This window comes from Ips typographus, linkage group LG4 (genome assembly GCF_016097725.1).
Source record: "Ips typographus isolate SLU linkage group LG4, UJ_Ityp_2.0, whole genome shotgun sequence".
NCBI lineage: Eukaryota > Metazoa > Arthropoda > Insecta > Coleoptera > Curculionidae > Ips > Ips typographus.
In genome coordinates, this window is record NC_138425.1 from 14086593 (window position 1) to 14099362 (window position 12770).

At 37.2% G+C, this 12770-nt stretch overlaps 1 protein-coding gene across 1 annotated transcript in view; it reads left to right on the forward strand.

Moving 5' to 3' along the window:
* Nucleotides 1-12402, forward strand: part of LOC145728409 (acetylcholinesterase-like) — a 63521-nt gene extending 51119 nt beyond the window's left edge. Inside the window, exons 8-12 of the mRNA XM_081978627.1 lie at nt 254-636; nt 695-929; nt 984-1140; nt 3558-3734; nt 3788-12402. Of these exons, the coding sequence (XP_081834753.1) occupies nt 254-636; nt 695-929; nt 984-1140; nt 3558-3734; nt 3788-3921 (1086 nt within the window). The 3' untranslated portion in view covers nt 3922-12402. The remainder of the gene's footprint in view (nt 1-253; nt 637-694; nt 930-983; nt 1141-3557; nt 3735-3787) is intronic.
* Nucleotides 12403-12770: the final 368 nt, after the last annotated feature.

Genomic DNA, 12770 nt, shown 5'->3' on the forward strand with positions numbered 1-12770 from the left:
GTAAACCACGTTCTAGACAAATAGCTTCGCGATTTGCGTCGAACATCGAAGATGCTTCTAGGTGTGTCGCTTTCTAACTGTGGCCTACTTTAACATGCGCCCGGCCAGATATTACGGCGCATCTCGTCCCGAATCGAGTGCTCGTTCGGAAGTATCGAGCATAGTAGGCCCAAACCGTAACAATATTTTCATTATGCGTTTCAAATGTCCGCAAGTTCACTTATGTATAAATATCATGCTTTTTTCATCTAAGGCAATAATGGAATCTGGGAGTGCCACTGCTCCATGGGCTGTTATATCAAGGGAGGAAAGCATTCTTAGAGGTTTGAGATTAGCCGAAGCAGTAAAATGTCCTCACGACAAAAACAACCTACCGGCAGTGATCGAATGCCTGAAAAAGCACGACCCTACGGACTTAGTTAACAACGAATGGGGAACATTAGGAATATGTGAATTTCCTTTTGTTCCTATAATAGATGGAGCTTTCTTGGACGAACCTCCAATTAGGGCACTTAGCAATAAGAATTTCAAAAAGACGAATATTCTCATGGGATCGAATACAGAGGAAGGTTACTATTTTATTATGTACTACCTCACAGAGCTTTTCAAAAAAGAAGAAAATGTGTATATTAGTAGGTTAGAGTAAAATGATTTTAAATTAGAGGCAAATTTATTGAAGAAATTCGCATTGCAGACCGGAATTTCTTAAGGCTGTGACGGAATTAAACCCTTACGTAGGACCCGCAGCCAGACAGGCTATAATATTTGAGTACACTGACTGGTTGAATCCAGATGATCCTGTCGCGAATAGAAACGCGCTAGACAAGATGGTCGGGGACTACCAGTTCACGTGCAACGTGAACGAATTTGCCCATAGGTACGCCGAAACTGGGAACAATGTTTACATGTACTATTTCAAGCATCGTACGGTGAGTTTCTAAAGGACGAGAGGGTTAAGAACTTTTAGAAAAGATTTCTTTTAGGTTGCAAATCCGTGGCCATCGTGGACTGGTGTCATGCATGGCGAAGAAATCAATTATGTGTTTGGAGAGCCGCTGAACCCTGCCAAATCTTATACAGCTCAAGAAGTTGACTTGGCCAAACGAATAATGCGGTATTTCGCCAACTTTGCTAAAACAGGTACATAAAAAATTAGTATTATTTTACTATATGTTTATGTATTATATGATTTTTTATGAGCCTAAGCAAATGTTATGCTTTTATAACTGACATTCAACTTATCCACATTGCGGAAATGCTCGTATGTTCCTTATCAAGAATTTTGCTGCTTTCTTTGAATAAGATTTTCCTTATATGCAGGTGTGATAAAAGAAAAACTTACCATAGGAAAATAGCGTGACTAATTAAAGTACGGAGGTAAACCACTAAGCGAACAACTAGCCAATCTTTACCAGAAGATCTTAAATGAAACAACTATACCAACCGACTGGAAGAAAAGCATCACTATCCCTATCTTCAAAAAAGAGCTACAGAGGAATAACTCTCCTAAGCGCCGTGATGAAACTATTCACGAAAATCATATGCGGTATCATCTCAAAACAAATACCCATAATGGAATGAACAACAGGGATTCAGGAAAAACAGGTCTAACACAGAAACCATATTCATCATTCGACAAATAGTCGAGAAATCAATCGATTACGAGAAACTGGCGTATATGTGCTTCACAGATCTGAGCAAAGCGTTTGATCGAGTGAGGCTAAATGACATCACAACCATATTGAGAAGGGAAAGCATTCCGGAAGAAATAGTTAGAACTATTGAAAACTTGAACACCAATACAACGACCAGAATACTTGTGAACAACAGCCTGACCCAAGAAGTGCCCATATCAACAGGAATAAGACAGGGAGATTCTCTAAGCCTGGTACTCTTTAACCTAATCATGAACGAAATAATAAAAGAGGTTAAAAGTTACAGAACTAAAAAAGGAGAAATAACAATACTCTGCTACGCGGATGACGCAGTACTTATATCAGAAAACGAAGATCAACTGCAGAGACTACTTCATCAATTCTAGCTGACAGTGAAACGCTATTATAGTCGATTGCTATAAACAAGACAAAATCACTAGTTGTAGCAAAAGAACCTAGAAGATGCAAACTAGCTGTTAACGACGAAATAATAGAACAGGTGATGTCCTTCAGATACTTAGGGGTAGAAATAACCGCCCATCAAGACAGGAGATTTGAGGTAAAGAATCAAATAGATAAGGCCTCTAGAATAGCGGAATGTTTGAAAGACATTATATGGAAAAACCAGTTATATAATCACATACGTCGCAGAAACCACGGCAGACACCAGCAGATCCAAGAGCATAACCCGAAAGGCAGAGAGAGAACGCTTCGAAGTACGAATTGGGTATTCTGTCGCGTACGAACCTACGTGACAGAATACCCAACCAAGAAATAAGATGAATCTGCGACATACAGAACATGTCAGACATTGTAAGATTTAGATTTCTAAAATTGCGAGCGACGGAAAACCACAATTTAGAAGACCGCCAGACAGACCACCAAAGAGATGGAGGGATAGCTGGATGTCGACGTCGCAAGGAAAACTCAGGATTAGTGAAATATCATTGAGAAAAAGTGTCTGGTTCTAGTGCTTCTTCTTCTTTCAGCAGCCCTTTTGCATCCACTCCTGGACATAGACCTCCCCTTGCTGATTCCATTCGGATCGGTTCAATTGCCTTCTGGTGCCATTTTCTTCCCTCTATTTCTTTTATATCGTCGATCCATCGTTTCTGTGGACGACCAGCACTTATTTTATGTTGCCTTGGACGCCCCTGTAAGTACTATACGTCTTGTCCATTTGTCATTGTCTTGTGGTGACACACGCCCCAAACTTTTCTGCCCCAGGCATTTCTGACGTGCGATGTGCTCTATAACATCGTCGACTTTTGTTCTTTTTCTAATTTCCTCGTTCTGTATATGATCCCTTAGGCTTACCCCCAACATAGTTGTTTCGATTGCTCGTTGTGTTGTTCTTAGTCTATTCGCTTTTTACTGTGAGAGTAAAAGTTCCAGTGCTACAGCTGTAAATCTGTAGGGATTTTGCTAGATTTTAATTAAACTTTTTGAGTACTTGTATTTAAGTAAGGTTTGTGTCCTTTTAATAAGAAAGTTTGTACAAATTAAGCTAATATTGATTTCACCGGTTTAAAAATAGCCTACAATACTAGAATATGCATATTGCATTGTGTTTAGATCTTAGAGATACATACACAGGAATTACAGCAGCAAACTGAACTTTTCTGTTTTGGAGAGAATCTAGATAAAGTAAAAGAAAATCTTTCATTACTTACAAAGAAAGGAAAAAGTAACAGCGACGAGATGCAAATGAATGAAATTTTATGAAGAAATTGAGAGAAATAAAGGTTATTTGCTTCTGGTAGTGCACACTCGACAGATACCTTGATCTTATTATATCCTTTCAAAGTACAATTACAAAAATTGTACAATAGTACAATTTTTTGCTAATCTGTTATAGAGTACAAGTTTATAATCAAGCAAAGTAATAATTATATCTTTAAGGTAACCCTTCTTTGGCACCAAACGGTGTCTGGACAGCAACTTTCTGGCCTTTACATACGGCCTACGGAAGAGAGTATCTTACTTTAGACGTGAATAGTACAGCGACAGGACGAGGTCCCAGACTGAAGCAGTGCGCTTTTTGGAAGAAATATTTACCACAACTTCAACAGCTTACAGGTATGTTAAGTTGAGTTATTATTGAAAGTTAAATAACTAGGTGAATTCTTCAGCGGAACTCCAACAAAAACCTCAATCTGAAAACTGCACTAGCGGCGTCGCATCGACAATCTTGACGAATGCCAAATCTGGAATTGCGTTTTCATATTTGTTTTTGTTGGGATTGTTTGGAGGCATGTTGGCGTAATACATTTCGCCTGCCGAATAAAAGTGGAACAAATGTAACAGAAGTAGGAAAATTAACAGAAAAGGAAACGATCTGACTCGCACCAGGATGTGGTGCGTCTTAACCGGACCTTAGGAAATATTCGCTTTTTGCTGTGTAGAAGATCCCCACGTACGAGCGAAATGCAACATTGTTTCTTAGAGGTTGTGATTTTCGACTGAGGATGACGGAACTTTGGGCCGAAACCTCGAGTCGCGTTTTATAACCGTACTGGTTTTGCTGGTGATTCAAACTATATCTTACATTATACATATCCTTTTACATACTAAGTGAACATTACAACTTGTTGCATGTCTGCAACTACCAATAAGACTAGAAGAGGGTTGTTTGGAGATGGAACAACTCCATTTGAAACTATATGCATATCATTATTATATCATCGAGGTAGATTTAATGTATTTCTATTCGAGGTTTTCGACCCAAAGTATCTTTCAACTTCCCTTTCTTTAGAATACCTAATTACTGATATTTGTTTGATAGAATTTACATAAAAAAAGCGTAAAGAAAATGTAAATATTTACCAAACTAAGATAAAGACTATTTTTAGTTGCAATTCTTAATATTAATACTTCTACTTCATGGATATCTTTGGTATCCAAAAATAAAATCTACAAGGTCCACAATACTAAAAGGTAAATAAAATCGGTAGATTATATTTAAATTTCTTCAAAATCTTCAGCCACAAAAACCGAAAGAGTGTTTGATAAATCTAAATAAAAAATATTACTACTCTGTAGAAATTACGCTAATAAAACTTTCTTCCTTGAGACATAAAAAGGATAAACCCTTTATAGGTACTACATATTAAGAAAAACTGTCAGATTACAGAAACAGTTTTGATACAAATTTTCAAACGATGAATTCAAATTGTAAGTCCTTCAGTTTTGTAACAAAATGGCGACAAATGTGATTCATTAGACGATGTAGCAAGAATGTTCTGCTACAGAAGGACAGGGTGTCCCATTTCCGACACTTCTGTGAGTTTTATCTCGACAGTGTGCTACTTTTTCGTGGTTTTAAACATGACGTGAGCAGAATTTTCAAAACACTCCTCATTTTTTAAATGCAGTGTGTAACAGGTAATATTATTCAAGCTAAGTGAACGAATCTTGGGGAAAAAAGAAACGTGGCAAAACTACTCTCTAATGTCAGCTCATGCCGCGACAGTGGAAATACAGTGTGTCATTTTGGCAGTCACGAAGAAAACACTGGAAAAGAAAAGGAGGACAAAGAAAAAAAAATGGGATGATGCGGAATGTGAACAAATCCATCATCATCATTCAGCACCTATAACATCCATTGTTGCATATAGGCCTCCTCTAAACGTCGCCATTTCTCTCTGTTGCAATCCAATTTGTCGCTATCCTCTTCAGGTCGTCAATCCGAGTGGGTGGTCTGCCTCGGCTACGCTTGTCAGCTCTTGGGATCCATTCTAATTTGTTTATATGTTCATTTCTTACTCGATCACTCAGGGGCAGGCCAAACACTGATATCTCCATTCTCCTTTGTGTTACTTTCAGTTTTTCTGCGGTTTTCTTCGTTAAAGTTAGGGTATCTGCGCCTTAGGTCAGAACTGGCAATAATCATTGGTTTTAGGTTAGGTTAGGTATGGTTGCTATCCGTTTTAAGTGAATTGCGGTATTTCCTTGAAAAATGTGCTTCAATTTTCAGTACGTCGCCCATCTGAGGGTAATTTGTCTGTTTAGTTCGCAGGTTTGGTTGTCTTTAGTTATTTTAATCTCAAAACCTACATATCTAATGCTGATAACGGCATAATTGCAATGACCACAAGATACTACACAACGGAAACAGGCGTAGATGAGCCAGAAAGAAGTAAGCCAGAAGACTGTAGAAGTTTCCAGAAAAAATAACACAGCTCCTTGTTGCAACACACAAATGTCTAAAATATAGAGGAATACAATTATAATACTAGCCATATGGAAATGGGAAGCCTTGCTAGACGAATGGAATGAATCTACTAACAGCCTCATTCATAAGAAGGGAGGTTGGCATGAAATGTATCAACTACAGGGAATATCTCTACTGAACGTAGCATACAACGTATTCTCCAATTTGCTATTGGGCGGTATACCATCGTATGCATAGGAACAAATCGGAGACGATCAGTGTAGTTTCAGACTAAAGTGGTCAACAGTAAACAGATATTCACAATCCGGCCACTACTGGAGAATCTCTGGGAATTGGGAGCACACCAAGTTTACGACACCATTATGTCAGTAAGAGTACTGTCGGAGTCACGAAAATCTTTCTGGAAATCGACGAGAAATGTAAGAAAATGGGTCTGAACATCAACGAGGAAAAACCCAAATACATGCATATTACCCACCAACCAACCAGGAACAGAATTGATCAGAATACAACACTAATAAACTCGAATGATTCAGAAAGTTGAAATACTTTGGAGCCAAGATATGCTCAGACAACACAGTAATAAAATATGCGAACCTGCATGCAGTCCAATACGGTGTCAAGAATGTCAAAGCTCAAGGTGAACAATCAAACCGATCATCTATCTGCTTTGTCTGTGAAACTTAGACCCTTACAAAACACATTGAGCGATTCGAATGGAAGATCCTGAGAAGAATATTTGACCTCGTCAAGAATACAAACACGAAACATTTTTTGGATAAAAATGAATGCAGAAGTCCAGGATCTACACCAAAAGTGGGATATTGTTAAAACAGTAAAGTTTCAGCGTCTGAGATGGCTGGACATGATTAGTATAGTATGGGCTAAAGATCAAGCAAGAAAGAGAACGCTGGGGCGGCATAGACTCAGGTAAAGGGACAACGTTTCAAAAGACTTACATACTATGCAGGTATATGATGAGGCAAATCGTTAACGCAGCCAAGACTCACCACGGGTTGCAGTGCTATCCAGAGAGAAGAACATGTGAGTGTTTAATTGTGTTTACTTGTGATCCTGTCACTGAGTATCTTCGCAGTCAGTAAGTTGTATTAAGCTATTTAACATTGCTTGTTGAAAAAATGTTGTATGAAGTCCGAGCAGAAATTGGCTTTTTTGGTTACGAGTGAACAGAACAACTCTCAGAACATAAAAGCCGTACTTTTCACTCTTAATACATAAATAAATATTTTCTGTTTTCTACGCTTAGGTGCGAACGATGAAAGTAAACAGCTCACGAAAGGGTAACTTCTCTTTGAGATTTGGAAAAAACATTCCGTGGCACTTTCTTCATTCATTTATGCGGCGAAGTTGATATTAACACGTATTATTAAAAACTATATTCACAAATTGTTTTTGAATTGGATGACAGCTTTCAAACAAATCTATTTTTGAGGGCAACAATGATCGTTATGGAATTATCGACAAATGTAACTAAAACTGTTGACTGTTTACAGAAAAATAATTTCTCAAATCTCGCTTTGCTCGTCCTGCAAACTTTCATATGCGTGCCTTAAAAACGCACTTTTAACACTCATGACATACATAGCTATTCAATCAATCAATCAAAAAAGTAGTAAAGTCATTGACAAAGCCTTGAAAACACATGAATCAAACATAATTACACCTTACAATTATTAAAATAAAAACAAAATGGCAGTTACCCTGTATAAGAGAGGAGAAAGAGGATCAAAAACACAAACAGTGCTGTTTGGTCAATTTATGGCAGAACAAGGCGCCTTAAGAACTGGAGTAGAATTCGTCCAGAGAATAGTACGCCCCGTCAAGCAAAAACCTCTCAGCCTCACGCCTAAATCCATGCGCAGATGGCTGGCCTCTCACGTCGAGAGGAAGGTTATTGAAAAGTCTCTTGCCACCGTAAATAAGCGACGACTTAATCTTCTCCGTGTGAGGAATGGGAAGCCTCAAAACGAATCTACAGCGAGTCACCGAGCCGGAGCCCTCGGTCAACTGACCCCCAAACTTGCCACGGACAAGACAAATCGTCTCTAAGATGAAAATGCAGCACAAGGTGAGGATGCCATGTTCAATGAAAAGGGGTCTACATGAGGCCCTGTATCCAACACGACACAAGAACCTCAATGCTCGCTTTTGCAGTAGAAACACAGAATTGAAGCGGCTTCGAGAACAAACTCCTCAGAAAGCTATGCCGTAGCGGAGATGGCAGCCAATCAGTGCATAATATGCACTCCTAGCTACATGGTAATCCAGATTGCCAGAGATCACCCTCAAGCGAGTCGTCAATAATAAGACCAAGAAACTTGTTCATTCCAGGGGCTCACCCTCAACAAAAATCTCCTGCAATGAGCATCCAAAATGTAGGATCTTGGTCTTACTGATATTTAATGACAGTAAGTTGGAATTGCACCAATGTTTGATTATGGAGAGGTCCCCATCAATAGTGGCAGTCAATGAATCGGCGCCGCTCTTGCCGCTCCAAAGAATGGTCGCGTCATCAGCGAAAACAGTGAATTGTCCGTTAATAAGCAGCGAAACAATATCATTGATGTATATCAAGAACAGCAAAGGTCCAAGAACAGAGCCCTGAGGGACAGCCGAAGTTAACATTAACTCTCCAGAACCATGGCCCCCGATGAAGACCTCCTGGCTCCGGCCGGACAAGAAAGAGCGAAACCACAACAAAGAAGCGGGTCGGAAGCCATAAGCTTCAAGCTTCCAAAGCAAGATCTGGTGGTCTACGCAGTCGAACGCCTTCGACAAGTCGCAAAATACCGTCAAACCAAAATACTGTGAAAATAAATTTGGTGGAATTTAGATGACTCAAACTATAATACAAAGATAATCTATGATGCCTTTCATAGATACAGAAAATAGAAATGTGGATCTTCTCCAAAAACCGAATATACTTAGATTATGCGTCCATTTCATTATTTTTGATAGATTCCAGCCAAAAAAGAGATAATCGCCAGTTGACAGTTTCAAAATGACTTGAAATTTAAAGAAATTCGTTGCGTGTATGTAATTAGGTTAGTCGCATACTGCAACAATAGTTTGCAGCCTGAGAGAAGCATAGAATATAGTTGCTTCTAGCAGGCAACTAGGTTGTCATAGCTGTCTCAATGTAAAACCGCCTTAACTGGAGAGCCGCAAGTTTACATAAGAAAAGCCGCATGATGCCGACCCCTGGTGCATGAAATGCTTTACGAGATATACACAGAATCGTAAGTATAACAAAAACTTAATTTAAACATAGAAAATTTGTCAAACACTCTCTCGGATGCTGCATCAACGAATCCTTACAACCTATTTCATCTTTTTGCACATTTTTATTGTTTATATTGAAGCCCATAGATGTGGTTTTACTAGAATACCGGTCAAATAGCATTCAGTGTTAAAACTTCGCTTAAACTAAACTAATAAATTGGCCTATGCATACTGAACGTTAATAAAATCGACATATATTGAAATGTTACATACTTATTTTAAATTATCGTAATGTTTTCAGCTTAAATTACCTAAATATTTTGTATATAACTTATGTGTGAATTAAAAAAAATCTATACGTCTATAGATGAGACAAATATTAACATTTTATTGCAGGATATGTTAAATGTTATAATTTAGAGCCACTAAATTAAATTATGCTTTATTGAAAACGGCCTTATGGTGTTAAGTCAGTAAAACTTTCGGTCTGGAAAACTGCAAAGAAGAATTACGCATCGAAACCCTACCACAAGCTTTTTTACATTACTCGGCATATAATCTTTCCCCCCTACCCACAAACCTGCTAAAAGAACTCTTTGCTGCCTTATATTGTTAAACTTTACACAAATATAGTGACAAATAATTATTACATAACAACTATCCTAGTAACTAGCAATTAGTGACTCTAGTGCCTCTGTATTAGGTATAATTATGGTTTGATTATTTCACCGTTGTATTCTAAACGGAACAGTATAACCATCTATTTAGTAAAGTATGTATGATTTTTTAATTGTAATCGAGTCTAATTTCAGATGAAAAGAACTGGCAAAATCCTACTCAGAGCTGTGAAAGTATTGATTTATTTATTTTAAAGATAATCTGAAAAATATATAAAATAATAGTGCTTACATGTGAGATTATAGATAAAGTTACACAACTGGAACTAATATAAATGTAACTTATTAAAAAAAAAAAAACTTTTCAATTCTGGAAAAACCTCACTATTTTGCAACAAAACAACGTATTTTAATAGAGTTATTTTTATTTTGCTGACGTGATAAACTTTTACTATAATGCACTTTAACTGCACTACCTTAATATATGTATAGTAATAAGTAGTGCAGTTACGGTTATAATTCACTTTAACTGAACCTAGTATTAGAGGACTTTGCCAGAGCCGGTTAAACCAGAAGTTGGATAACAACTATTTTACACTCGGAACTGAGGACCTCTACTCACATATAATGGAATCTGTAAAATTCCTTTAAAAACATAATGACATAACCTGGAATGAAGAACTACAACATCAAAGAACAACAAAGCAAAAAGCATGTCAGAAATGGCTAAACACGAAAGACCTAGATGATAGTACAACCTACAAGAGAGAACAGACCAAATTTAAGAACATGATAAAGAAGAACAAAAACGACACCTGGGAAAGAAAATGTATTGAAGTGAACAGCTACCTAGGAGGAACAAGATCATCGGAAGGTTGGAAATTAATCAGAAACCTAAAATCCAACACCGTAAATAAACTTCCAACAAATTCAGATGAGCAAATAGTACCAACATTACTCACAACAACTCAAAACAGATGCCATATCTTACAAACTCTCCAAAAGCGTATCAAGCACAGGGCCCACGAGTGGACGTTAGCGAAGCGTCGATACGAAAAGCAATTGAATCGATGAAAAATAAAAAAGCTAGCGGACCAGAAGGAATACCAACGGAATTACTGAAGATTGGGACAGCAAAACTCATAAAGCATGTAAGGAAACTGTATACCAGATATGATAACGGGGAAAGAATTTCCTCTAAATAGAAAGAAGCATGGATTATCCCGATTCACTAAAAGGGAAACAAAGAAGATTGTTCTAACTATAGGTGTATATCTGTTAGCAGTACTATGAGCCGTCTCTATGGGAAAGTTCTCAGAAACTTTATATAGGAAGGGTCCTCCGGAAATTGAAGAACAAGCTGGTTTTCGAGCCGGCCGCTCTTGTCTGGACTACATATTTAGCCTTGTCCAACTAAATGAAAAGAAAGTCACCAGGAACAGAGAAACGTATCTTCTGTTTGTCGATCTTACAAAAGCATACAACACCGTACCTGTTCAAAAACTATGGCAAGTACTAGAGAGGTTCCGAATTAATGTCACGTTAATAGCTGCGGTCAGACAACTATACGACCATTCTACATCTAAGATCAAATTGAAAAACAAAATCTCAGACAGCTTTCCAGTTACGAAAGGCTTAAGGCAGGGCTGTTGTCTCTCTCCCACACTATTTAAAATTTATCTGAACGAAGCTTTGAGGCGATGGAGAAGATCATGTAGTGGGATGGGCATAGAAATAAGTGATGACAGAACCTTATACACCCTGCACTTTGCAGATGATATAAGAAGACAAATAGGAGTATATGACAAGAAAGCTATTAAAAGAGTACGAAGAATGGGGGCTGTCGGTAAACCGTTATTAAGTAAATTCTCTATATTAGTGTAAACATAATTATATAAAAATTTATTATTATTTCTTTCCGTAGATATTCTGGTGTATTCTTCTTCTTGCTTTCTATCTATCTATCTAAACAGCCATAAACAGTCATCTTTGGATATAGGCCTCCTCTATGCCTCTATCTAGTTAAATCTATCGATAATTTAGTCTCATTTGAAGTAACCAATCTTAACTTACATATTTTAAAATATATTAGATAGTTTTTTAGTGTCTTAGTTACAAAGCCAGATAATTTTTGAAAGTATTTATAATCTCAGATACTTTTTTCGAAATAAGTACCTGTTACAGCTTTGCAGCCGCACCTTACTTATACAATTAAGCGGAAAAGTAGTGAAGATTAGACTTGAACGCATAAAACCAAAAAAAACATACAGAAAGAAGTTCAATTTATAATATTTTAATATGTTTGAGCATGTAAAACCACATGCATACTTAATTAAATACATGGCTTATATTTCAGTAATTATTACTTTTATCCATTCATAAATTTTACTCTTGTTTTGCAGTCCTAGCTGTTGTTGTTTAGAACTTATTTCAGATAAAAATTGCTTACGAATTTCCTAGGGCACTACAACTTACATATCTAATGATGATACGAATTTCATTAATTATTATTTAGAAACTACTTATCCTGATTCTGTCAATAGTTGTCACTTGTTCTTGCTCTGTACATATGCTTATCCGGTACATGATATTGTAAGTGTATCCGCCATTTAAGTTAAACTAATTATTAAGTTTATAAAGTTTTTTTGTGTTGTTCAATAAATATGTGTAGATACCTTTTTATGGTCAACATGCAACTTTTAACAACTACAAATTCTCGTTTCTGTTTTAGAGTAGTGTATGTGTATGGTAGCACAGCAAGAGGGTAGCAATCGTTTTGTTTTATAACAAAAATTTTTCTTTTGTGCACGATTTTTGGTTTACTTGCTACGTCGGGTAAGTATAATTCTGAGCATATCATCGTGACCCTTATGGCATAAAAGTAAGATTGCCTGTAGCGGATGTTGGGATTACTGCTGTCCAAAACTGCCTCTGAACCTTCTTACTGGTGAAACTCTATATTATACATTTTTTAATTAGACTCCTTGCTAATATAACTGATATTTAACGAAAAATTTGGCGGAAAAGCAACAGGCTACGGTAAATAAGAGTTGCCTACGACCTTCTTAATGTAAATTGTCA